The sequence below is a fragment of the Dunckerocampus dactyliophorus genome, chromosome 8 (genome assembly GCF_027744805.1).
Source record: "Dunckerocampus dactyliophorus isolate RoL2022-P2 chromosome 8, RoL_Ddac_1.1, whole genome shotgun sequence".
Lineage (NCBI taxonomy): Eukaryota > Metazoa > Chordata > Actinopteri > Syngnathiformes > Syngnathidae > Dunckerocampus > Dunckerocampus dactyliophorus.
Window position 1 is genome coordinate 10148911 of NC_072826.1, and position 26940 is coordinate 10175850.

At 40.2% G+C, this 26940-nt stretch overlaps 1 protein-coding gene across 3 annotated transcripts in view; it reads left to right on the forward strand.

Annotated features, from left to right (window-relative positions):
* Window positions 1–26940, forward strand: part of srpk1b (SRSF protein kinase 1b) — a 39907-nt gene that overhangs the window by 8879 nt on the left and 4088 nt on the right. The window contains exons 2-16 of one of the 3 annotated variants that reach the window (XR_008572190.1): window positions 356–485; window positions 4099–4157; window positions 4777–4888; window positions 4981–5010; window positions 5205–5252; window positions 7192–7306; window positions 8507–8578; window positions 9860–9939; window positions 10720–10798; window positions 12658–12831; window positions 12942–15743; window positions 16298–16352; window positions 20926–21020; window positions 23106–23233; window positions 23337–23356. Coding sequence is in view for 1 of the 3 variants with exons in the window: in XM_054783849.1 (XP_054639824.1) it covers window positions 15731–15743; window positions 16298–16352; window positions 23106–23233; window positions 23337–23445; window positions 23661–23748; window positions 23831–23918; window positions 24445–24551; window positions 24733–24898; window positions 25208–25233; window positions 26304–26505 (982 nt within the window). In the remaining 2 variants the exon portion in view is untranslated. Of the gene's footprint in view, window positions 1–355; window positions 486–4098; window positions 4158–4776; window positions 4889–4980; window positions 5011–5204; window positions 5253–7191; window positions 7307–8506; window positions 8579–9859; window positions 9940–10253; window positions 10334–10719; window positions 10799–12657; window positions 12832–12941; window positions 15744–16297; window positions 16353–20925; window positions 21021–23105; window positions 23234–23336; window positions 23446–23660; window positions 23749–23830; window positions 23919–24444; window positions 24552–24732; window positions 24899–25207; window positions 25234–26303; window positions 26506–26940 lie in introns of those variants that run through there. The other 2 variants (XR_008572189.1, XM_054783849.1) reach the window with 2 other exon arrangements.

Here is a 26940-nt window from a genome sequence, read left to right on the forward strand (position 1 = left end):
TTGGTGGAGGATATAAAAAAAAAACCATATTGCCAAAATGCACTGCCATAATGCAGTAAGTAATGAAGGTTTGGCTGCATTTCCAGTGCAACACCAACAGAAATCTGCTGTATGTTTGTTCAGAATTTAACTGGAACACCACACTTCACACAGCTGATAAGCAACAACAGGTTCAGTCATTTTGCTTGCACATCCACTGGCAGCAGGTGTTGTTTAACAAGAGGCGGAATCAATGGCCAATGTGTTATCCACACTGTTTAATCAAAGGAAATGTGATACGCATATATACAAAGCACAAATACAGTAGAAAGCATTTAACATTTTGGCATCTTCTGTCACTTTGTGTGTCGTGCAGTTCAGCGTTTGACGTGAAGACGGGCCTGAAGGTAGCAGTGAAGAAGTTGTCCAGACCCTTCCAGTCCATCATCCACGCAAAGAGAACCTACAGAGAGCTCCGGCTGCTTAAACACATGAAGCACGAAAATGTAAGTGGATGACCCCCTCCGTTCCAAGACTTAAGGCTGGTATGGGGCCTGACTGTCTATTTACTGCGCTCATGACTGTGGGACTGACATGTAGGAGTGTCACGTAACTAGATGCAGCTTATGTATTGGATGTTATTATACCATGCACGGTCAGGTATATGTATGTTCTGATATGGTATTGCAAATATTTATTTAATATTGTGGTATATGTAGTTTTATCACCATGCGTAATGGGGGGAAAAAACCTGAAGTAGCAGTAGCTGAAGACCACCCAATAGCACTCATTGGTTATAGCTGCCTCCAGGAATGTAGTTACATGCTGGAAATGGAGATGCATGTGACTGCGAGCTTGAGGGTGGGAAAAGAAAAATGTAGCCGTTGTGGTGTTCTGTGTTGCAGATAAATCACCTGCAGACACTTGTGCACAGGCTGTAGATGCTGTGTGCTGGTGTAACATCCAATTTTGACCACTTCACTTCATCTGTTACATAATCACGGTGTTTTGTCAAGCTGTAGTCCCTTGAAAACAGATGGATTTGTGCCGCTAAGGGCGAATTCTCCGTGAAAACTGTCACAATAGTTATGTGATGTACAATCGGTACCAGGGAATTGAAAAAGAAACGCAGATGTTGAGGGGATAATTGTAAAACATAAAAGATGTCCAATAAGCTGGGTGCATAAGTGTACACGCCCTAAAACGAAGACTGCTTCATTCACAACAGTCAGTCTTTGTGGGTATGGCACATGTGGACTGGCAATAATATATTTGGAGCCAAACATTAGTATAAACTGAAGTTTATACTAATGTTTTTTTCACCTATATCACAAAGCTGAGATGCAGTTTTTTTTTATATATATATATATAACTTCATATGATAGGCTCCAGCATCCCCCCGCGACCCTAATGAGGAGAAGCGGCATAGAAAATGGATGGATATAAATATCAAAGTGGCCCTTGGATCATTTTAGTTTTTCAGCATGTAGCCCTCTGTGGTAACTTCCCACCTGCTGGAGGTAGGAAGTTATGATGAAATCATCCACAGTTCCAAAAGGCTTAATGCTGCAATTAAAGCAAAAAGGTACCTCAACAACATTTTAGTTTTAGTTTTTCATTTTATTAGAGCGATTATACCTCTCTACTTTTTTGTTGCCTATTGTGCCATCACTAGAAAAACTTGAGTTGAGTCGGGGTGTGTTCACTTTCCATATCAACTGCATCTTTGATCGGTCTCATACATGGCCTGAGGGGAAGTGGGGGTGTGGTAGGGGCATTTTTTTGCTCTCATGCTCACGCTGAAGAGGAAGGACGAATAAGTGGCGCTAAATCCAAACCTTATTGAAAACAACCAACACTTTGTTATGTTGCCAAATGTTTCCAGGGAAAATGGAGCTTGAATGCCAAAACACGATTTAAACCAGTCAATACAGGCTCAGCTCAGCAGCCACACAACGTATACTTTTAAACGTGGGCCCCATTTTCTGAGCAAACTATTTGCTTTGTGTCGTTGCACAGTATGAATGTTCTTGTTCAGCTGCTGTGCACACAGCACACTGCTATTTCTGCTCAGATCCCTCAGTGCATTACTAAACAGACGTCACATTGGGCCAAATTACCCAGACCTCTGCAAAAAGCAGTCTGCTAAATGTTTTACTCTAGAACCAGAGCGCGGAGAGCTCAAGTTACAACTGCATGGACAAAACTATCAAGGCACACCTTGCTATTGATGAATTAATTAATCCATTAGTTGTTTGGCTAGATGTCTTTATTCTCCCGAGTTTTAATTGTTCAACATTTCAAACAATTCTATGCTTGTAACATGGTGGGGACAGTTTGGGGAAGGTCCTTTTCTGTTCCAATATGGCTGTTCACCACTGCACAAAGCATCTTAAAACACTTTTTGAATGAACTACAGTGGTTTCCACAGCCTAAATGAGGCGCTAATTAGAAATGATCATAGTCTAATTTGCATAATTCGCCATGACGCATTTTGCTCATGAGTCGTTGAACATATCTGTATTACACGCAGGGGCGTATTTGGTCATTTGGGGGCCCATGGCAAACCTAGTCATTGGGGCCTTCCACATCTTTCTCTTTTTAAAAAAAAATGTATTAATTGATTTTTTTACATTTTTTTACAAAATGCGAGTATGTAACAACAACACACACGAGCACCAGTCTGATTTATGTTTTAAATATCAGAGAGGGCTCTAATTATTTAAAAAAAAAAAAAAAAAAAAAGGGAATATACTGCATTACTGAAAACAAGCATCATAATTTATTTGTAGGAGAAAAGCATTCAGCATTATTATTACAATGCATTTGTACACATAAAGGTTTCCCGACTCATAAAGGCCCTAATCGACGACCTGGTCCTCTCAGTAAACGAATCCCCCCCCCAGCAAATATGAGGAAATACTGTCTGTGTCATTTGTCATGGTTAAGGAGCTATATTGCTTTATTATTTCATCATATCAGGGAAAATTGCATGCCATGTTTTTTTGTATGTCCTAAATATATCAAAGTGTAATATTACCTACCTTTGTTATATACAGAGAGAGATTCTGTATTTTCCTCCCACTGTTGCCAGGAGACTCCCAGGTTTTTGACTTTTGGAAAGCTTGGCCAAGGCCAATCAGATCTTTGTTGTGGCGGTATCCGACCAATCAGCCGTGTGGGTGTCTCGTTTGGGTGGGCTCACCGCATGCAGCTATGGCACAACTGTTTTTGCACTGGTTATCCATGACACTCTCTCTTTTGGAGGGGGGGGGGGGGGGGTTTGACGCTCAGTTTCTCCGAATGACCTCATTCCTTGCATACTCTTGGAAAACAAATAATTAATCAATATATAGATTTAAATGTATTATTCATTTATTTTTTTTCATTATTATTTATAAAAATACCAGTAGTAAATGTGTGTAATTAGTTTATCCATTAAGAAAAAAACAAGAGTACATAAATATCAGTAATAAGTTTTTATTTCATATTCCCAGATATATAATTGTGTGTCTCCCATAGTATTCCCTTAACCTAACAGCTTAATAGTCATTTAACTATAAGATTACTTAAAAAAAAAGCAAAATGACACCGAGGTCATTGCCATGGCAACCTCCTATCACAAGCTTCGGCTGCCGCCAGCATCTGTAACTTTACTGTTTTGCGATGTGTGCAGTGCTTGTACAAACTTTGCTGTGTCATCAGACGTTTATTTCAAGATGTGATGATGCTATAAAACAGACAGCTTTGGTCAATGTTCAACATGTTGGGTGTTCTGTTTTTTGACATGGTTGTTCTGTGTGTGTGTTTACTGCTATTGATTTGTACCTCGGAAAATTCAGAAAATACAGAAAATTGCACTTCTGCGCCTTTTAACTAGTTTGCTTCTATGTCTTTTATTTACCAGACCTATTGTATGTGATGAAAATTGAACCAACAACCACATCAGGGTGCAAGTCTAACTTGCATCCTGCAAAAAAAAAGGTGTGAGAATAACTCAGTATAACAAGTCAACCTTCATCTGTTAATTGAGCAAATTAAATTCAGGATATTGCACAGCAGAAATGTAATATCAGTGCAAACATGATCTTTACCCTCCTGTTTTATTTTTGCCCACAGGTGATTGGTCTCTTAGATGTGTTCACACCAGCGACGAGCTTAGAGGAGTTCAGTGACGTGTAAGTTATACCTTTCTGCTTATCTTCATCTCTGCAAATTACGACGATATTTAATGAAATCACTTCAGCTTTACAATGAAGCGCAGACCCGGCATAAAAGGCATTATACTTTACATATACTGTAGTGTATACACATCACATGCTGTGTTTTTAGGTGAATGTAGGTTAAGCACATGCACTCTGCACGTTGGAGTTGTTTCCATGGTAACAGCCCATCTGGCCGTCTGTGCATTTGTGTGCACAGACTATTCAATGAGTTTGTACAGAGTCTCTGCGTGGGGGTAACGTCATGGACACAAAACAAAACACTATGTATAATAGTGACATTGTGACGTTGATTCTAGTGCAGCTTATTCTGGTCATGCAGGAACACATGTATTATACATGCACACTTTAGTAATCACCCCCTCCAGATTTACTTCCACTTCTTGCAAACGATAATCTATCCGGCAGTTGTTTTTATCACATTATTCCCCATCGCTGGTATGTAAAGTGCATGACTTGTGATTGAATCACTCTACTAATGTAATAATACAGATTACAGATTTTTAATAACTTACCTAATGCACTAAAACACTGGAAGTAGTGAGCTCTCATCACAAGTGGTTCTGTTTTGTAGCTACTTGGTGACACATTTAATGGGAGCAGACCTCAACAACATTGTAAAGTGTCAGAAGCTGACTGATGACCACGTCCAATTCCTCATCTACCAGATTCTCCGAGGTCTAAAGGTTGGTCAAATTCCCATCACAGCAGTATGACATCCACTTGTAGCGCAGGTGATTCAAGGTTAACTCTGTCATTACTGTGTATTCCCTCGCAGTACATCCATTCTGCAGACATCATCCACCGAGTAAGTACAGCTCCACTTGCATAACAACTCTTAAAGCCTGAAGGTCAGATTTCACTTGGATGTATGCATGCATGTCCAATACAGCGTAGGCCCATTAGAGACTTAACCAAATACAGTATCAGATTTCTTGTATGTTGTTTGTGTTGCTATTTTACACTTGTCACACATCATTGGATTTCTTCTTACCTCCTCAGGACTTAAAGCCCAGTAATCTGGCGGTAAATGAAGACTGTGAGCTGAAGGTGTGTGGCCACTGGAAACAAAATACCTTAAAGTCTTCGTTATGTTACAGCGTAGGCACTACGCTGGCCCTCTTGACGGCGTCTTGATCCTGTTTTGCTCTTCGCAGTAGGGCGAGCGTGTGACTCGCAGTTCTCTGTCAAAACACTAAGGGCAGTGATTTCCCGAGAGTGAGCAAACACAACTCTCATTGACAAGGTGTTCAGCTTCGTGTGTAGTGCTAGTAAACAATGGCTACTTACAAAGTGACATCCGGGTTGTTGGAGCTGACACAACAGTCACGTTTCTTGTACACATTCCGCCGAAACCGAAGAAGACGTTCGAGAAGATGGGCTGTGCAACGCTTGAGCGAGTAGAGGCAGAGGACTCTTTTTTTTTTTTTTTTGGCAAATTTACAAATGGCGCCTTCGTGGAGGGGAAAATTGGAAATTATGTACTAAAATAGCCTACCAATCACAGTTCTGCTTGGTGCATTGCTTACACCCACGCCGTGACGCTGGAGCATTACGAAGCCTTACCAATATTCACCCACATTCCATGTAGAATGTAGGTGAACCTGCACAATCAAATGAGATCCGACAAGAGCTGTATAAAAAATACTTTTCTTGTTAGCTACTAGGGGTGTCACGATACAATGATATAGACGCTTGCATCACATGTTTTGACAGGTGTCTTATGCAGCGATTTTATTTTCATTAGGGCTGTCAAATGAGATTAATTAATCATTAACTAATCATGATTAATCACCATTTGCAACTATGTCTGTAATATGACCATCTTTACTGTATTTTATTGAAAGAAAGATAAAAGACAGGACAGGACTTTATATACATTTGTGTGTAATATAATATAGCGTTACATTATAGCATACATATATTTACCTAACACTAGTTTATTTAATAGTAGCAGAACATTTGAATCACACTTGAACCATGTTATTATGAGTAATGAGGGGTTGTGTTTAAAGACGCCACATAATTTACGTGGAATTCACATGTTTCGAGTTTATTTTCCGGGATTTCCGAGCATATTTAAATGCAGCAAATTGTACTTCCGCATAAAGAGTCTCAAGTCTCACAGAGTCTCACAAAGTGAGTGACAAGAATTTCCACTTATTGCTTTTCTTTGTCTTTCTGTTTATTTAGACCACACATACGCATAATAAAGATGTTGTTGCGATGTTCGGAGTCTCCCTGAATGCATCTCGTGGCCGTGTAGTGACAATGAGGAAATGTTGTTCTGAGGCCGAACGGACTAGAGACGTGTTTGTGAGTTGGACATACATATATGATGTTGGATTTGCACTGCTGTTGATGTGTTCAGGTCAGAATAATACAATGATGGTATGCATGAATGTAAATTAAATAAAATTAAAATTAAATAAATTGGTTACCGCTGTTAACACGCTATTTTTGACAGCCCTGATTTTGATCTGACAAATCTTAAGTAACTTTGATCAAATGTAGAATTACTGCACTTCCATATGTGTAATATCATTCACAGTAGCAATGCCATAGTTCAGTCTGCTAGTCTTCTGGGTGACCTGTTCTCAAATATCATCACGTTTGAATCTCGCGAGATCTTGTGACACTCCAAGTAGCTTAAGTACTAGAAATGAAATGAATGAATGACAGAAAACTGATCTTATTATATTTGGTTTGGTTTAGTTTTGGTTTGGTTTAGTTTATTAGGTTACAACGGAATACATCTCATGAATCATTCTTTCACAGTTCCACATCCACGTCCAAAAGCAGTAGGAAGAAGGCAGAATTTTTGATATAGCTCTTTAATTGGATCTGATTTTATTGTACATGCGTACCATATGTTGTGACATGTGAGTGTATTCTCTTGCTAACCACAAAATGGAAGTTCGGAATAATTAATGAACTTCTTTTGTCCCTTTCTATCCTTTTTTGACACACAAATACTTTGGCCTCTTAGATCCTGGATTTTGGTTTGGCCCGGCATACAGATGATGAAATGACTGGCTATGTGGCCACTCGGTGGTACCGAGCTCCAGAAATCATGCTTAATTGGATGCACTACAACATGACAGGTACACACACTCACACATTCGCATATGATGTTTTGGTCTTGCCATATTGACATAAGTATGTTTTTGTTCGAAAACATTCACAAATTATATCTCCAACCTTTTCCTTCATCTTTTATTTTTTAAAAATAAATTATTGAATTGATTTGAAAGGAAATCAGGCATCTCAAACGTTCAGTGTGACTGTGAACTTCTGGTTTTCCTTTTGATGCTTCAAATGGTGAAAGCATGCAAATGCATTTCAGTAGCTGTAACATTCCTTAAAGCAGCACACTTCATTTGAATATGACATTTAAATTGTAACCGCTTGCGTCAATGTATTTTGTAGGTGTTTGTCACCATATGCTTGCTCTTTTTTGTAAACTGCATATGAATTTCTTTCTCTATGCCATTAAAGGTCTGACACGCCATAGATCAGGGGTGTCCAGACTACGGCCCCGGGGCCATTCGTGGCCAGCAGCTTGTTTTTTTTTTCATTGGCCTGCAGCACATTCTAGAAATTAAACAAAAAAAACCCCCAGCAACGATGGATTAAAAAAAAAAAAAAGAGTGAAAAGGTGGAATAGGTGCTACAGTAATTATAATGCACATTTTCACCCATAACACAAAGCTAACGATGTTTTGCCTTTCATATATATAAAACGTGTTTTTTTTAAGCCTTTTTTCCTAAGTAAAGTATCAAAATGGCCCCCCCTCTGACTTTTTCATATGCGGCCATTGGTGGAAAACGTGTGGACACCCCCGCTATAGATGCACTGCTAACAGTTTAGCATCACTTATCTATACAATTATATTTATCTTAATAATTTGTCATGACAGCATTCCATTGTGGCTGGCTATATCCATTGTTGTACAGTATTTTAAATATTTTTTCAAGGTGTTTGCTGATCAGTGCGGCCATATTTTCAATAAAAAAAAACATTTCGGTCATACTTGACTCTTATGTATGCTGAAATTTTGAACACATTCCACGGCTAATAAATATAATGTTATTCTATTGAATGCATTAGTTTCTGAATTTAAGAGAAAGTACTTAATAAAAGCTACACAATTGGCCGCTGAATTTGACAAAATAGCTGCATTCTTGAATGCAGAAGTAAATAACCTTTTGCAGTGTTTCACTCCTACTGTTGCCTCGACTGAGTTGAGTTCATGATCCAAACCCTTCACTGTGTATATTGTTGTATTGGTTCCACATTTTAGTGGACATCTGGTCGGTGGGATGCATCATGGCTGAACTTCTCACTGGACGGACGCTGTTCCCTGGCACCGACCGTATCCTTCCTGATAGTTGTCGGAGAAGATGAGTGTAAGCTGCTGTAGTGCATTACCACCACTGCGGGCCATGCCACAGTACAAAACACGACTCAAGACTCAAGCGGCACACTGGTATTTAACACACTTTGAACTGTCAAAAGGAGCGAGAAGAGATGAATTTGTGTTTCCCCTGGGACAAACGTGTGCATTGCAATATCTGATTTATTATGGGTCGTCATTGCAAACGTAGGTTAGAGACAAGTCAGTAAGTCTAAATCTGAACAACTTGCTTTTTAAAGCATGAACATGACCGGGATCTGTCAACTTTCATAAAAGTTTTAACTTGGGGGTGCATGCAAACACTTTACTTCATGACTAAAGCAAAGGAAAGTGAGTGTGTATGTGTGCATGATTGTGAGCCGGCTGTTTAGGTCCTCTGTGGTGTATGACTCAGCGCTGCCCACTATTGTCTCTGTGATACAGTACACCTTCCTGTTTCCCCTCCTACAAAGCAATCCATGCCAAGTGTAACACTGCTGTGATGCAGAAATGTTGGAGAAAACAAGAAGAAGAATTCCAATTCATGTGTCCGGATGGCTTATGTAGAAGATGAATTAGCTATTTGATTACCGTGGACTTTATTACCAGTGTGCAGGGAACAGATCATCTTCATCTAACCAGGACTGCAAAATGTAGGCGCATATATACATGAATAATTTGAGGGGTTATATATGTAGAAATGTGTACCACACCAGCATTACATGGCATGGTATCACCAACATATGGAAGGTTGGTTATAAATGTGTTGTTAAGGTAATGCAGGTGTGTTTACAAGTGCATATAAAGACACAGTGACCACCTGTATTTCTTCCTCACTGAAAATATACAGTATGTATACTAGTATACTATAAGTTAAATGCATGGCTTGGTGTGACTCTGGGGGTTTGAGTGCATTTTTCTATATTTTCCTTAATGTCTCAGTGAAAATTGCATACATCTTACAGGCTTATGCTGATGTGAGTATGAGGGTATAGAATTTGGTGTTGGTCCATGTTGGGGTTGTTTAACCTTGGTCGGGGCCTGTGCTAAAGAAATTATATGGTATGACATGCAGAAGCTCCTCATTCACTCATCACTCATTATGTCACAACAATTTTGAAACAAGTTGTGGATGCCTCATAAATAAGTAAATAGTTAAACACATATAAACAAAAGGATTGCACCTCTCATCCACCTCATTTTGTCCAGCGACCTTCTTCACCCTCCATGCCCCAGTTTTCCTTCATGTCAGTGCGTTAGACATTGATCAGTTGAAGCTTATAATGCTGCTTGTTGGAACCCCCGGGCCTGAGCTCTCGATGAAAATCTCCTCGGACTCTGTGAGTGTCAAGCAGCCAGGTTTTGTTGCTCCCACTGTTGCATCTGCGTTGCGCTTCCAAGAGTTGCTTTCTGGGAATGTTCATAACGGCTCTATTTGCGCTACAGCTTTGATGCCCTCTTCTGTTTTAGCATGTACTAAAAGCTCCTGCAGTCTGCACATTTCCTCATTTAACACAATATGGGGGCCTCTATTGCAGCGGTGAGCTAAGATCTCTTTAATACAACTGTTACTGTTCAACTGTTGCCTCCTGATGCACAAACCCAAGTACATGTGTTCTTCTTGATATGATGCCCCTTGACTCAGACACTGTAGATATAAACCAGCTACAGCAGATAATGCGTCTGACGGGGACACCCCCAGCCTCCCTCATAAGCAGGATGCCCAGTCATGAGGTGAGACAAATGCCTTCCACCATCCACCATGCTGCTGCAGCTGGAGATGCAGCCGCCCGCCATCCAATACCAACTACACAGAGAGACAGACAGACACATGTGCTTTGTGGGAAAGTGTTTCTCGCTGTTCTCTGTGCATCATCTGAAAACAAACCTCTGCCCTCACTTCACCGATTCCCTTTTTTCCTCTCTGACTCACTGCACTTGTCACTGCGAGGCTTGCACAGTGCTTTGGCCAGACTTGTTTAACATGTGACATCATCAACAACTAAAACAAATGCACACAGCATGCCTTAATGGCAGGATAAACAGCTTCATAACTCATGTGGCAACATGGAACAGCATAACATTAATGTGGTTGACCTTTTTCATATTTTCACTAACAGGCAAGGAACTACATCAACTCACTCCCCCATATGCCCAAGAGAAACTTTGCGGATGTATTCATTGGTGCCAACCCTCTTGGTAAGTTAGGCTTTTTAACGGTCAGAGCTGTGGTTTTCAAAGTGTGAGGCACCATAAAACATCATGGGTGGTGCAGAGCTTGAGAAAAATGTCGCCACAGCGAGTCAATCGCATGATTTGTTCGACTTAGTTATTACACCTACTGTAATGCCCTTCCTGACGCACCTTTCCCATTGAAATTGTTATTGTTTTTGCTTTGATGATGAACGTTCATCCCAGAAAAAATTGTAACAATTACAAACAATAAAATGTCAGTAGTGGATACCTGCTGTAAAGATGCAGCTTACCATTCATTTATCGTGGTTAATTGGTTTCAGACCAGACCATGACAAGTCAGTTTCCGCAATGTAGGATTGCTTAATTATAAATGGAATATTTTCATAGTGACAGAAAAGAAAGCCTGTTTACCATCTTCTAAATACATTTTTTTTAACATTATTAGAGCCCTGTAAACATGAAATAACACCTTTTTATAGTCACCTTTACACTTGCAATACACAATATAGTAGATATAATAACCGAAAATAAGACATAATAGACATAAATACGACATAATATAGACTCACATGGTAGCATTGGGAAAGTTCCTTTTTCTTTTTTTTTTTTTTTTACTTCCTGTTCTGGACTTCCCGGGGTGGCTATTGTCTTATCAGTGCAATATTACTGACACCTTGTGACCAGTGTAGAATAAGACATCAGCACGTCTGAATGCATCTTCCGAATGCCTTCTATTTATATTACTTCATTTAGCCATTTTTATGCTTGAAAACGCTATAATAGGACATATTCAGCCACAAAAGAGTGATGATTAATATATTTTTGAAATTTTTGAACCTGTGAAAATGTGGAGCGTGAAGTGGCAGGGGTTTCTGTACTCTTAATTATGTCAGCTTGTAGTTTTAGCCATATTGTACTGAACAGCCAGGATAGCGTGTGTGTGTGTGTGTGTGTGTTTGTTCCATTTGTGGTTCTATGGTCACACAGTTAATCCTTTTGGTGCTCACTTAGCTGAAGTCTCACATGATTTGTGTGATGTCATACATAAGAAGTTAAAGCTGTGGGTTTTTGTACACGTTTAGTGGTGAACATTTTCACTGAACTGTCGAGATTCTACTGTATAAATAATCCATGAAGGTATGATACAGCAGTGGAAAAAGTACCTCGAAAGCCCTCATACCTCCCGCGCCCTCCTTGCAACTCTTACAAATACAGGTTGTCCTCGGTTTACGGTGTTCGGAAGTTTCATGGTTACGTGCAGGCATCCATTAATTATTTAAAAACTTACATTTGGCTCGCTTGAGAACTAGTTTACAGCGGAAGGATAGATGGGCGTCGATACATTTGCAGCCACGCTGCTCTCAACAGCGGACTGAATAAAGATCGTATTGGAATGTAACGGCCCACTGTCGACCCAACCACACCAAAACAACATTAAGCAAACTCAACTATCCTCCTTGCACAGGGCCATTTTCCCTCAGTGTGATGTATGAGTTCATTTAGCAACAATTTATGGACAGTATAAGGTCTGACTTGTACCAAAACTCTTATATCACAGTCTCGTAACGGAACTTGTATGTACCCCAAGGACCACCTGCACTGTCCACTGTTAATTTTCATATGTTCTTCTTTTAGCTAAATGATGGTATTTGTAGTACAAAAAACCGTCATTGTCTCAACAGATCCAGGAGATTGTGCTTCCAAAATACATTTAGGGTAGTAATTAAGCTGTAAAATGAATGTGTATAAAAATACTTTTTTGGACTAATGTGTCATGACTTGACTTCCCACTGTTTCTCTATGTAGTTTTAAGTGGGTGATGCCCCACTATTTGTTTTCCAACATTGTCCTCTATGCTGTAGCTGTTGACCTGCTGGAGAAGATGCTGGTGCTGGACACAGACAAGCGCATCACGGCCTCTGAGGCGCTGGCTCACCCTTACTTTGCTCAGTATCATGATCCAGACGACGAGCCCGAAGCAGAGCCTTACGACCAGAGCTTTGAAAGCCGTGAGCTGGAAATCGAGGAGTGGAAGAGTAAGTAGGCACATTTTGGATGGTGAGGGGGGGTCACAGATTATGAGGCAGGCCTTCGCACAGCGAAGGCTTGACAGTATTAAAGAATTCTCTCTTTTTCTGTCCACTAGGGTTAACATACGAGGAGGTTCTCAGCTTTGAGCCTCCATCCTTCGACAGGGATGAGATGGAATCATGAGGAGGAGGAGTTTCCTCTTAGAAGAAACATTCTTTACGGGAAAAAAAACAAACTGTCTCATATGACTCGCCCCCTACTCTCCACACGCCCTCACCACCACAACGCTCAAGTGCCTGCCATCTTTAAATCTCTGAAGGGGGTAATGTTGCATTTTCAGGGACAAAACTTGTGTTCCACCCATCTCTCATACTGCTGTTTTCTGCTGACACTTTTGATGAGATCCCCCCCCTCCCCAAATTTGCATTGTATTCTTTATATCGTGTTAATATCTGAAGGGGAATTGAAGCAACTGCTGCTATGTAGTTGCCAATAAAAATAATACCTAGCAGTGACTAAATCAACAAGCAGAAATGAAACATTTTTGAATGTTTCTAAAATATAGAATCTTTCACACATTATTGTTGTGTATAGAAGGGTTTGAGAATGACAATAAATGCAGTGTTTGTATAGACTTACCATTGCCAGGCCAGTAACCATATTGGACCCACATTATGAATGCTGCCATGTGGCATAAAACTAAGATTAGTAATTTAATAAATGAAAGTATGTATAAGGCACATCTCAAGACAGTATATGTGACATATCCACCTTGTGGCATAGATTTAAGACTTTGTTTATATTATTGAAAGAAAGTCGGGGTTCTGTCTCTGAGAACCATGTGATGTTTGTTTTAGCTTCTACACACCTTCTTTCCACGCTATGTCTTGGTCGCACTTTGTTTCGGAACAGTGTTTCAACGTAATCTCGCACCCTGCAGGACCACTTTGGCACGGTAAGGCCCAGATTTGCTTTTAAACGTTGATGTTATCCATCAGCTGACAATGTACTTTTTATCATATTGTATTTCTAAACCACAGTCCTATAAGTGTTTCTTGAATATTTTAGGGTCATTGGGGCTGCCTCGTATTTATGATCTGTTGTCATGTTTATATATGGATGTTTAAAGTATGTTATTTGTAAAAAAAAAAAAAAAAAAAAAAAAAACAACAAAAAAAAGTATAAGGCCAGTTTATTTATGGAGAGCTAGTTTTGGCCAGACACCAAATGTATTCTCTTGATTTCATTCAACATCAAAGTCAGTGATGACTGCAGTTACGTCATATATATCCGAGCCAATGAGGAAACGAAGACAATTTAGTTCAGTTCAATTGTGTTGCTAGAAGGCGCTGCCCCTGCAAAGCATTGTGTTTTCACACAATGTCAATAGAAATATCGAATCACGCTACGTTATTTGCCAAAAATCTGCGACATTTCGGCAGTAGTGCGAGTTATTTTAGGAGTCCATTCATCATGAGACGTACACACCCGGTCAGTAGTTCCATTGGCATTGGTTTTCGTGTAGTGTAATATTTTAATTATTTTTGTGTTAAATCAAAATCTGATATTTTGTGATTTTTGTCTTCTATGATGAATGCTAGAACCACAGCTGCCATGTATTTGAATAATATAGAAGGGCACATTTTTATGGGAAAATGTATTTACTCACTGGATGCTGAAACCTCATACTTGTACAGTACATTGATTTGATTAGGATATTGATCCTGTTCATAAGTTCACATTTAATTTGGGTATTGGCTGTTGGCTCTCATCTTTTGAGGTCTTTTTACTCTGGTTACTATATGGCTACCTGTAAAATATCACCCTAAGAAAATAAAGGCTATTTTTCAAACTGGTAAAATTCGACCATTTGTTGTGGCACATTTTGACAGTATTCCAATTAAGCCACAGGGCCACAAGGTGGTCTACTGGTTAGCATGTCAGCCTCACGGACAGGAGATCGAAGGCTTGAATCTGTTGAAACATCTCTGTAGAGTTCGCATGTTCTCTCTGTGCATCCCACATTCCAAAAACATGCAGGTTAGGTTAACTGGAGATTCTAAATTGTCCATGTCTTAGTATGGATTTTTAGGTTCATCCTGAAATTTCACCCAAAAGCTGAATATCCTTGACTATTTGTGAGTCGTGTAATTGTCTGGTGGCCAGTTCAGGGTGTATCCTGCCTTTCGCCCAGTCAACTGGGATAGGCCCCAACTCACCTTAATGAGGACACGCTGTATAGAAAATGGATGGTATTAGGCCACAAATAAGTACATGTGTAAAAAGAATCCTGCTACCACTAGAGGGCAGAGTTACACAATCGTGTTAATCTTGGCAACACTTTTGTAATTCACTTTTTAATTTATCTTTTACGCTATACAAAAAACTATCAATATAGTACATGTATGTACAGCTGTTAATTGCTAATTTAAAATTAAAATAATTTCAAAACTTAATTCATAGTCATGCAAGGATTCTAACTACAACAATGCAGGTGAAGTGACTTTTGACGTAAATGTAGTATTAATCATCATTTTGTTATAGATGTTCTTTTAGCCGCTTAGCAAAGAACCAAACTTTCTTGTAAATATACAAACATGACGAGCTCAATTACCCCTCAACCCGGTAAGACAGAACATAAACTGGTTGCAAACACCTTGATTCAAGTAACACATATTAGCGGTAAAATGCTGTAACACACACAATCGAAACGTGTGCTCCATGCAAATAGCCAAGCAACAGTTGACAGCTTGTCTAGGCACTTCATTACAATGTTTTGGTATTTCCAACGTTTCTTGAACGCAACTCTCTGACTGGGTACAGCTGTGGACTGCGGTGGACAGACCGGAGTTCTGGTATTTCCAACATCTCTTGAACATACCTCTGACTGTGTGGTTTGCCGCGATGGAAAGAAAAGGTATAGTTGACAACTGTTCACTTTTAAATGTTGTGTACATTTTTAGTGACACTCTTGCTGTTGTTTTTAAATATTTCACGGACAGATTGTGTATATGTAGTTTGTTTCTGGTATTGTTGACTACGCTAAGTAAAAGCTGAACAGCAAAAGTAGACCATGCGCTCTGCCCTGCGTGTGTATACGTTAGCAGTTATGCTAGTTGTAGCCATGAGACAAGCACTGTTCAGAGACGCTCAAACTCTCCAAGATCAATTTTTGTCTTTAAGTCATTAAGTTGTGTGCCTGTTCACGCAGTACACTCACGTAATAGCTCATATTCATGATAAAAAAGTGGAGGCGCAGTTTTTCGCCAACTTGTAGGCACACTACAAAGGCCGCCGGTTAGCTTAATAGAGAGCGTTCTAGTACTTCCAGTGAACCTGTCAGCTAGCTAACATCAACCCGACTGGGTGTTTACACCTGCATGTCAGACCTCCGCATCTGTCATTGTTTCTAATCATGTCAGTATTGGTAGTCTCATTTTAATACTTGTGCTGTTTTTTTATACTCGGCAGTACTCGCTTTGCAGGCGAGGAAGAAGAGGACAAAGCCGCGGAAACCTGGCAAAAAGTAAGGAGAAAGTACATTTTACTGGTCAAAACATTTCAACAAAAAAACTTAAAGGTTTCTCTCATCAGCTGTGATTTGTATGTCATTTTCTTCACCTGGCGTTATGCTTGACAACGGTATCATTCACGCTACGTTAAAATAAAGTAACCTAAAGCGGGGGGTGTGTTTACGGCATGCAAGTGAATGAGCATGTCGAGATTTGTAGCAGTTCCAGTGGAGCAGGACTGTGAGATACCAGTAATGCTTTTAATTCTGCTATATTTATAAATGATTACAATACACCCTTGCTATTCGTAGGAGTTTCGGTATGATATGAGATAGCGAAAACCAACGAATAATAGATGGACCCACAAAAAATGCCTAAAAGCCATGTAATATGCCTCACACACTTATTAAACACATCTTAAATTGTAAAATTTGAATGAATGATAATGAAAGATTATTGACCAACCCATTAAATCCATCTCCCTTTCGCAGTTTACTTCCCATTCACTGTCACTCTGTCTGCCTCTCCTCCCCCCAAATCTGACATCACTGCTGACCTGGTCTACTTCTACAATAACGCTCTCCTCCTGTCTCGATGGACTAGCACCCATCAAAACCAGAACCGTTATATTCAGACGCTCGGCCCCCTGGTTCACTCTCGGACTAGTTATAAGCAAGAAAAACACAACTGGAACGCCTTCACAAATAACTGGTTTCACAGTCCACCTCCAAGCCTACTCTGACTGCATCCACCAGTACAAATCTTCCTCAAACAACGTCCGGTCTTCCTGTTGTTCATACCTCATCCATACTGCCTCCAGCCACCCTAAGACTTGTTCTCCACCATCAATAAACTCCTCAAACCCAGTGATAACATCTCTTCATCCTTCACTGTCAACAAATGTAAGCCCTTCCTGTCATTCTTCCAATCCAAAATTGAAACTATATACAGCACTCTGGCCACTCCTTCTACAACTCCTCCTACCCTTCCTCCCATCTACTCCCCGCACTCTCCCTTTCCTCCTCTTACCCCTCCCTCTCGTCCCCCGTTGCACCTTCTACAACAGCACAGGTCGTCTTCGAATTCTTCCCATCACTCACTCTGACATTGCTTCCATCCTGAAAGACATGAAAAACTCTACCTGCATACTCGATTACATCACATCCCATCCAGTCTCATCAAAGTCTGTCTCCCCACCACCTCTACTCTCATGACATCAATCATCACACACAAGCATAGAAAGAACATGCCAGTAATTTGCATCATTTGTGTCCGTGAGACCCCTGCTGTAACGCGATCCAAATATAAGTGCCCTATTTAAAAAGCGCCTTTTAGAAAGATACCAATGTCCAGTCTTCATGGACACTGTCAGAGTGGTATTCCAGCTGGGACCGGACAGAGCCCATGTGGTCACAACAACCGTGTTTGCTAGCATGCTAACAAAGCAGAAAGGAGCAGGAGTGATGTCAGTAGAAAGACGTTGCAGTTGAATGCACAGAACAGGGGAAGTCTAATACGACGAACCTCATCGCCCAGATGAAGCGGCATCACACGGGAAACTCTCACGGGATGACAAAAAGTTGTTAGCTAAAACGGTAAAGAGCAAGCCCCTGTCGATGGTGAGTAATGTCTGGTTTAAACACGTCATTGAGCACCTCAAACCTCGCTATATTATGCTTAGCTGCCACTACATTGTGGATAAAACTATACCACATATGCATAAAGAAGTAAATGGGTGAGTTTTTCTCATACCTACTGTTGTGGACTATTCTGATTAATATTGGTATCGGCAGATACTCAAGGGTGCAGCATCGGAAATGAAAAAGTTGTATCGGGACACCCCTATTTATTGCCTCCAGCAAGGTTTGTTTGTGTGCAGAATTGCAGCTACAATTTACTATCACATTGACGTGTGCGTGTGTTTGGTGTTTTGGACTTTCCAATATCAGAGCCTTGTTTCCTTTCATTGCCTGCACACAGTGGATGAACAGACGGCTACACTCCATGTTACGAATGATGTTCTGGCGTGTGTATATGTACTGTATGTGCCCATTGCAATGAACCAAACTGAAAGAAATCTTTGTCAGATCGTTTCCAATATGAACAAAGTATATTCCTATGCCCGATCAGTGTCAAAACAGATTGCACATTTGATGGCAACTTCATGATACAACACTGCGCAAATGCAAATATCAAATTGAGTTACTTCTAAGGGCTGAATTTCTTGGATTGGATTTGCATTAGTTTGGATGGGTGTACCTAATGAAGTGGCTGACGTGTGTGTAAATCAAGTCTGTTCTTTGTCTTTCGCTTCTCTCACTCACTCATTTGCTTTGTTGTGCTGGCTGTGCTTAAACAGGATGCAGCACACACTCCTATGTAACTTAGTTGCGATGAGCCACAAGTTAAACCTTGGCTGAGCATCATTCATCAACATCGTGGGGCTCCTGGACTGGATTCTCTTTCAATTTTGATTCTCTCTGTGGTGAAGCTAGCCAGTAATTTCACGTGCATGTGGGTAGCACAACAAATTACGCTTGGAAGAGATGTCAAAAGTGTGCTGGTGTGGGAGTCAGATGCTAGTGTTTTGTGACACCACATGCCAGTTATAAAGAGCATGTCCAAGATATTAGATACTAGTGGTGTAATGTGGCGATAAATCGACAGAATTTACCATCCTTATCATCTTCCACTGCCACTTCTTTTGTCCCAGTCTTCACTGCAGTTTATTACATAACCTGTCAAGTCCTCCTGCCATCTTCAGTTCACTACAGCTCTGTGTCCACTCAGTCTTCACCCTGTGTGTTAACTGGCATCGCATTCTTTGCCATCAAGTCAAATCATAAGGACATAAATTGTGAGAATGACGCAAAGGCCTTCAGAAACTTTACAAAGATTGCTCTATACAAAATCTGTTAGTGCTCTAGTACACACAACAAGGAATCCCCACAAGTGCCTTTTGCTTTTTATACTTTTTTTGTATGTTCTATGATGCTGTGACAAAAGGCATGGTTTTAGAATTGAAGATGCTCAAAGTTTTGCCCATCATCCACAATCCTTATGTGAGACATGAACACACGTCTTTCTCTTTTCTGTGCGTTCTAAAGATACAAAAACAGGTAAAAAAAGAGACAGCTAAAAATGCACATCATGGGACGCACTTATTCCGCCTGTAAGGCCTTCTGGGAAAAAAAACCCAAAAACACCCAAAACACACCATTTACATAATGTGACTTTCATATTAACCCAGCTACATTATTTTTATCGCTATGCCAAAAACTACATTACCGGCACAGTGGAAATCATTAGGCCCTATTTATCCTCTATGATGGTCATGGCGTTGGAGTGGCTTGAACCAGGCATGCAGCCAATGTTGATCTTTTCCTCTGCGTTTCACGATGCCTAATTTCACTTCACTTTCACTTTCCATTTCTTCTACGCGCTGCCACCAAAAGTGTCTGCCTCGCGCTTGGGAGACATAATGGAGGTTAAAAAAAAGTGAATTAAAAATAACAAAAGTGACGTCTTTCCTCAGTGTAATGACGCAACTTTGTATTAAAGCTGAATTATGCTACCACGTCATGGCACTACTAGAAGAAACGCAAACTGGTTCCTCCTCCTCCAAACCCTCCTGTGGAACTAGACTTGCACCTACCAAAAATTCTAACCTTGCGTCAATGGCAACACGGACCACAGGCATGTTTCAGCCTTTAATCCACCTACGTATTACTCCACCTGCATATTCTCCTGCTGTGTAGCTTTTTGGTTTTTTTTGTATAGTGTTAATTTATTGGACTGCATTCGTAACCACCAAATGTAACATGAAACGACGTAAAACTAGGATTACCTGTAAATTACAGTCTTTGAATTCTCTACCTTTTTAAGAAATAAGCAATTCAAGCGTCTTGTTTTATCAAATGGCCTACTTTGTCAGTGATGCTTCTGTCTGTGTTGTCACATCAGGTCTGCATCCGTGCTATGCAATTGATGCAGTTTGCTGGTTGAAGTGTAATAGAAATCCATGTTCACTTTTTGCCATGAAGTACTGTAGTCGCATTTCTTGTAATAGTGCTAGATTGCAAAATATGATTGTGTTGTAATAACTCTTTGCCTGTGAACACCTTGGTATCAGTGGTGCATCTTACCCAATGTGCACAATAACATTTCACTGCTTTAGTGCAAAGGAGTGTAACGCAGAGTAGGGTGAGTCTGAAGATGATGGAGTTGAAATGTTTTGGTATGAAATGGAAGAAGCGGTTGATGTGGTCCCTCACCTGCAATGCAGTGCTGGGCTGTGTTGCCCAATCATCTCCTGGCAGTCAGTGAATGGGGCGGGGCCAGAGGCAGACAGCAGCCAAGGAGAGTTCTCGGTCAGAGAGAGCTAGAGAGAGAGAATGTGTAGCTGATGCGAGTGCAAAAGTGAGTGAGAGTCTGTGAGTGAGCACCGATGCCCTGAGCGCCAGGACTCGTCTCCTTCTCTTCTTTGCTGTGCTCTGCTTCCATGCCATCACTGATCACTCTTCCCATCTCCACTCTGCTTTCCATGTTCCATCGCTCTACCTTTTTTGTCCTTCTTGGCTAATGGAGTGAGTGAGGAGATTTTTGAACACCTGCCCTATTCTCATCCACTGTCCGGTCCCCTTTCCTGCATCACGTCCCATGGGCATCCGTGCATCCTGTAGGTAAGCAAGCAGGCAGGCTTAAAAACATTTTGGTTTATTTTCTTGAGTCAGGTCCAGGCAAGAGTATTACACTTTGCTATGTAAGTGTCCAGATTTTGCCCTTGTCTGCCATTCATTATGTGGGTTCTGTATATGTGCTGCATTTAAAAAAATGCTCATGCTGAAACTTAGAGGGCACATATGTTATACTCTGTTTTTGGTGGCTTGGGCTCTCATCTCTTCTCTTATCTCGCCTTCTGCTAATGATTTGTACATCCCATTCTGTTTTTGGACCATTCTGAATCTAGCCCTTCTCAGAGTGGGACTTAAACGTAGGCCTTTTTATCTCTATTATAGCTGTTTACCTAAATAACAGCATGTTTTAGTTATTCATGAGGATTGTATCTATCTGGTCTAGTTTTGCTTTGGTAAGTGTAAGCAAAGCAAAATTCTCTGGTCATTTAAATGGGCCTCACTTTGTGCTCAGGACACAGTAGAAAGCTAAACATGAAGCCAACATTGTTTGCATTATTGCCTGCCTCTGTTTTTATTCAGTCATAATTACTATAATTGATCTTCAAGGTTGCTTGATAAGAGCTCAGCATCCGACAGTAATATGTATTTACTTGAATTACGATTACAGTACTTATACAATACCTTACACTTAAACTGAATACCAACCCCACCCAAACCTGCTATACTTTCTACATAGTTTACCCTAACCCTACCTGCAGTACTTTTCTCTTCACCATAGGTTGGGGGTTTATGCCTGGTGCATGTGACTGCAGCCTGCAGGCAACTTAACGCAGGGAAAGATGACTGTCTGAGTGGATCACTTATATTAAAATCTTTAGAGCTGTGGGATTTTATAGATGGAGCACTGCAGCATGAATTGTCAAATTCTTGTTGTACATCCGTCATCTGTAATGTAATATGCCAATCCGATATTCTCATCAAATAGTTGCATTGCAGAGCTCAAAAATAGCTTTTTGTTTTTGGATTACAAATGTTCTCAGTAGGACTGATAGTTCATGTCATTATTATGAGGTTTGGAATGGTGTATCTATTATTCATTTTCTTTTTGTTGTCTTCTCCTTAAAGGTGAAACATTTTTTTACCTTGGTAGTTTGTTGACAGTATGTTTGTTGGCTTTTTAACTTGAGTCACATAAAAGGTGTTTTTTTTTTTTGGAAAGCAAACACTGTTACTTTGCTTTGAGCTGTGCCGTACTGAGCAACTGGAGAAAATTGTCTTTCAATAATTTAATCCACCATGTTCATATTTACACATCTCAACCTGTCTCTTTCCAACTGCTGTTCAGCAATGCAGTTAATGTTTAATGCTATTAGGCCCTGGTCGAAGGAGTCCCTATATGCTAGTTATTTATTTCTTTGGTCATTCTTCACACTGAGTAGGTCGGTTAGCAGGTATGTTGCCCTTTGTGTTTTGTTAAGTGAATTGGTGCACATTTGGACCATTGTCCCAACTGCAGCTGCACACATTTGGTAAAGAGTTGTCATTCTCATAAATTGTGTGGTTTGGAAACGGCAGCCTTTGCTATTGAACAAGCGGCATGGAAAATGTAGTGGGTCAGTTAGACTCATTATTTTGATCTACAATTTGGCAGTATTTTGTCCGGCAGCAAAGTATCACAGATTTTATTGCTTGTTAATTAGGGTGGCTAAAGGGGAAACTGTGCTGACCCCAATTCCAGTGTTGCCCTCTTGAGTATAAGCTGCTATTTTGGTAACGGCCACAAAGACTTTGGATTCTCAAGTGATCAGAGGACAAACTGGAGAAAATGTCACATTTTCTCCAGTTCACTTGGCAGTTTTGAACCACTGTTGCAGTGGCGTCTCTGTGTGTGGTAGAGGTAACCATGTGTAATGTGCGTCCTTCAAAGACATCATTTCTCTCTGAAGGACAAATGGATTTAGTGTTAAAAGGTACGACACACTTTGTTTAGTGGGTCATCCTAATTATACACAATAGTATGTGACATTTCTTCTATCATCCTTCTGACTAAAATAATAGGAATTGTCCACTGTCTTGACAAAGCCTTCATCTTACTTAACGAGCCTCCTCCACCGTCTCTTTCATCTTCAGACCAGAGCCACAGGGTTGTGGTGGTGGTTCCAAGCCAAGTCAGGCAGACTCACCTGGCCCGGATCAGGAAGAGGAGATCCTTGGCTCTGACGATGATGAGCAGGAGGACCCTGGTGACTACTGCAAGGGTACAACATCTCTCTTTTGCTGTTTGTCCTCATAGGAAGTGAAAGCTTCAGACACAAAAGCTTCAAAGATACAGTGTGAGGGAACCTGTCTTTGTTTGTATAGGTGGCTATCACCATGTGAAGATCGGAGATCTTTTCAACGGAAGGTACCATGTGATCCGTAAACTGGGCTGGGGGCACTTCTCCACTGTGTGGCTGGCCTGGGACATCCAGTAAGTTGACACTTAACTGCAGATTTAATTCATTCTGTATTTAAAAAAAACCAAAAACAAACACCACAAACTTCACCTCTGTGCTAAACCTTTTGAGTAAACAAAAATGATACTTGGAGGAATTAAGTGCTGAATATGTGAACTGAAACATTTATTGGCACATTAGGTTGTAATTACTCAAATTCCTGATTTCTGTTTTTGTACGTACCTTGCAGGGAGAAGCGCTTTGTGGCCATGAAGGTTGTAAAAAGTGCTGAACATTACACAGAGACTGCTCTGGATGAGATCAAGCTGCTCAAATCTGTAATGTTCACTATTTCATTTCAGCTTATTTTGTTTCTGACCATTTTTCACCCATACAAGTGTGATTGTGTGTTTTTCATAGGTGCGAAACACAGATCCCAGTGATCCCAGCAGAGAGCGAGTGGTGCAGCTTCTAGATGACTTCAAAATTTCTGGCATGAATGGCACTCGTATCTTTTGAAAGATTTTCTGTCTGTCTAAAATAAACAAATGTGCACACACTTTACAGTAAGCTTGAATTTACTAAGCTTAAATTGGATCCAGGTCACTATTCAGCCATATAAGCGCTTCATCATAGTTCATCTTTTAAAAACCTTTGACATTGACATTGATATCAATCAGTGGTGACAAGATACTGTTTGAGTCATCAGGCAAACCAAAGTTTCTCATTTTAGCACACCCCCAGCTCTCTGTGCAGCTATTTGTGGTTCCTCTGCTGTCAACTAGCTGTGCCCATTTGCACATCCTTGGGTGTCAGTCTGTGATGCATTGATGTAGGCATCATCCCTTTATTCTTTCCCACAGCATCCAGTCTGCAGCTGTGCTGCTATACAGTGTATAACAGCATACCCACACATCCACAAGTCTCATTGTTATTTGTTTGCAGTGGCTCAAGTCCACTGTAGGTCAACAAACTAGAACTAGTTTGTGGAGGGATATAAAGCTCTGTTCTCCCTTGACTTTGCATTTCACCAGATGTATGCATGGTGTTTGAGGTGCTGGGGTACCACCTACTGAAATGGATCATTAAGTCAAATTATCAAGGGCTGCCGCTGCCGTGTGTTAAGAGTATCATCAAACAGGTAATGTAGATCTGCACAAAACCCTCCCCTTTTGGCTTTATTTCTGTTTTGTGAAATAAGATCGGAAGATGGAAATAAGTGACTTGGATTTTACTCCGTTTTGAATCTGAAGTGACCTTGTTGGATTGAGATTGTGGTGTTTAAAGTTTTAGAATGATGGTCTGCCTTTGCTTTCCTGCAGGTGCTGCAGGGTTTAGATTACCTCCACACCAAATGTAAAATCATCCACACAGACATCAAGCCGGAGAACATTCTTCTGACTGTCAATGAGCCCTACATTAAGAAAATTGCAGTGGAAGCGACACAGTGGCAGAAGACCGGTTCTGCACCACCCTCTGGTTCTGCAGGTCAGTTTTTCTTCTCCTTGAGAACATTTACAAATTTTATCTGTTTGCTTGACTGAAATGTTTAGAAACCTGTGAATTGTGACTTGGATCAGGTATTTGTGTTGTCGCTATGAGTCATTTCTCACTGTGAATGTGGACATGACAAGTTCACTCTGAAAAGTGTGAGACTCCTGCTGAGCTTGCTGCCTCTGCATGACAGTCAGTGTTAATACATCTTGGTGTGAGTCAGCTCCCACAGAGGTGATGGATGTACTGCACATGTCCTTCACAAATAATCTAATCCTCCTCCTCTTTTCCGTCTTCCTACAGTAAGTACAGCTCCAGCACCCAAGACGGTAACTTTGTTCTTTCTCTTCTATTGCGGCTGTAGGTGTGTGTATTATTTAGATATTATCTGATACCGATGATACCGAAAGTGGTACCTTTGAAACAGTACCAGTGCTTAAACGCAAAAGTACCCAACCTGGTACTTAAAAAAATGAGAACAGCCTACAAATTTTGCGAATTCTTCAACACAATTTTGTGACATGTAAGATGAAAAGGATAGTCATTTAAATACTTCAGTAATATAAATAAAATTAGTGATAAATAATAATAAATTCACCGATATGTTCACAACAAATTGCCATCATTACCGCAGCAATGCAGAACACATGGAATGTGCAAAAATATTGCAAGATTTTGCACTAGCCTACATTTAACTGCATACATTCCGCACAATTCGAACAGAAAGTCACAGGTGATACACTGTTGTGGCGATATTAGACTACCGTCACAACTGCGTTTGCGATCTTAATCTTACACAGGAGAGCCGTGTATTAATTGAGCAAATGTAAGTTACTTGCACAATATCTTAAGCACTTGTTGCAGGTGGCTGAGTCGGCATCTTTTGAGGTGAAGTACAGCCAAACTTTATAGAGTTTCGGAGTATTTTACCTTAGAACAGGGGTGACCAAAGTGAGGCCCCCATAGCTGTTAAAAATATTAGAGGAAAAGAGTTGTAATCTCATGAGAAAAAGTCATAATTTTACAAGAATAAAGTAATATTATGAGGAAAAAATGTCATTTTAGTAACATTGAAATATTAAAGAAAAAGATGTTGGTTTTTTTTGTAATTAGAAACAAAACAACAAATAAAGTTTTTTTTTATTAGATTGCGGAAAAAGTTATGTTAAGAGAATAATGTCAAAAATATTATGGGAATACATTTATGATTATGAGAAGAAAATTTACAAGAAGAAAGTTTAAATAGTTGGGGGAAAGCAAAACAAATGTACCATTTCAGAAATGAAATGGTACAATATTGCTACCCTTTCCCCCTATATTAGAAAATACATGCCAAGTCAATATAAAGTTGTTTTTTGTTTTTTTTTTAATATTACATTCACTTTTGTTCTCTCTCAAGATGGCCAAAATGTCTAAGAACAAAAAGAAGAAAATGAAGAAGAAGCAGAAGAAGCAGGCAGAGCAGCTTGAGGTGGGAGGAGGAATGGCACCGGAAGGTGAAGAGAAAGAGGAGGACACGACAGAAACGACCGACAGCACCTCCTCTGCCAACATCCCAAAGTCTGCCACGCTGCCAAACGACACAAATCATCCCATCACCGGTGACTGACCAAACGATACTTTATCTGTAATGTCTAATGCGGTATAAACCCACTGGCCTCAATATTAGGTACATCAAACACAAAAGCTTAATCACAAACTCTGCCTCTGCAAATATAAAAAGGCATACTGTGGATTGATGATGTCAGAGAAGTTGTATAATTTTGCTGTGGTGCTGATCTGCATAGCATCATACAGGGGGTCAAATGATACAGTAGTTGCCTTGATTAGCTACAGGAGTGGCAACGTCTTGAAAGTAAAAGTATGTTCTGCTGCAAACCACAACCACTATATAATAAACATTGTTAAATTTCAATCAGAAAGTTTGCATCATCTTTGCAAAGGCTCTTTTTTTTTATGCATCGCATCTGATTTTCTAGCTGAAAGTAATGAAGTGTCTGCTAAGTGTAATACAACGTTCATGTCAAATGTGTTAC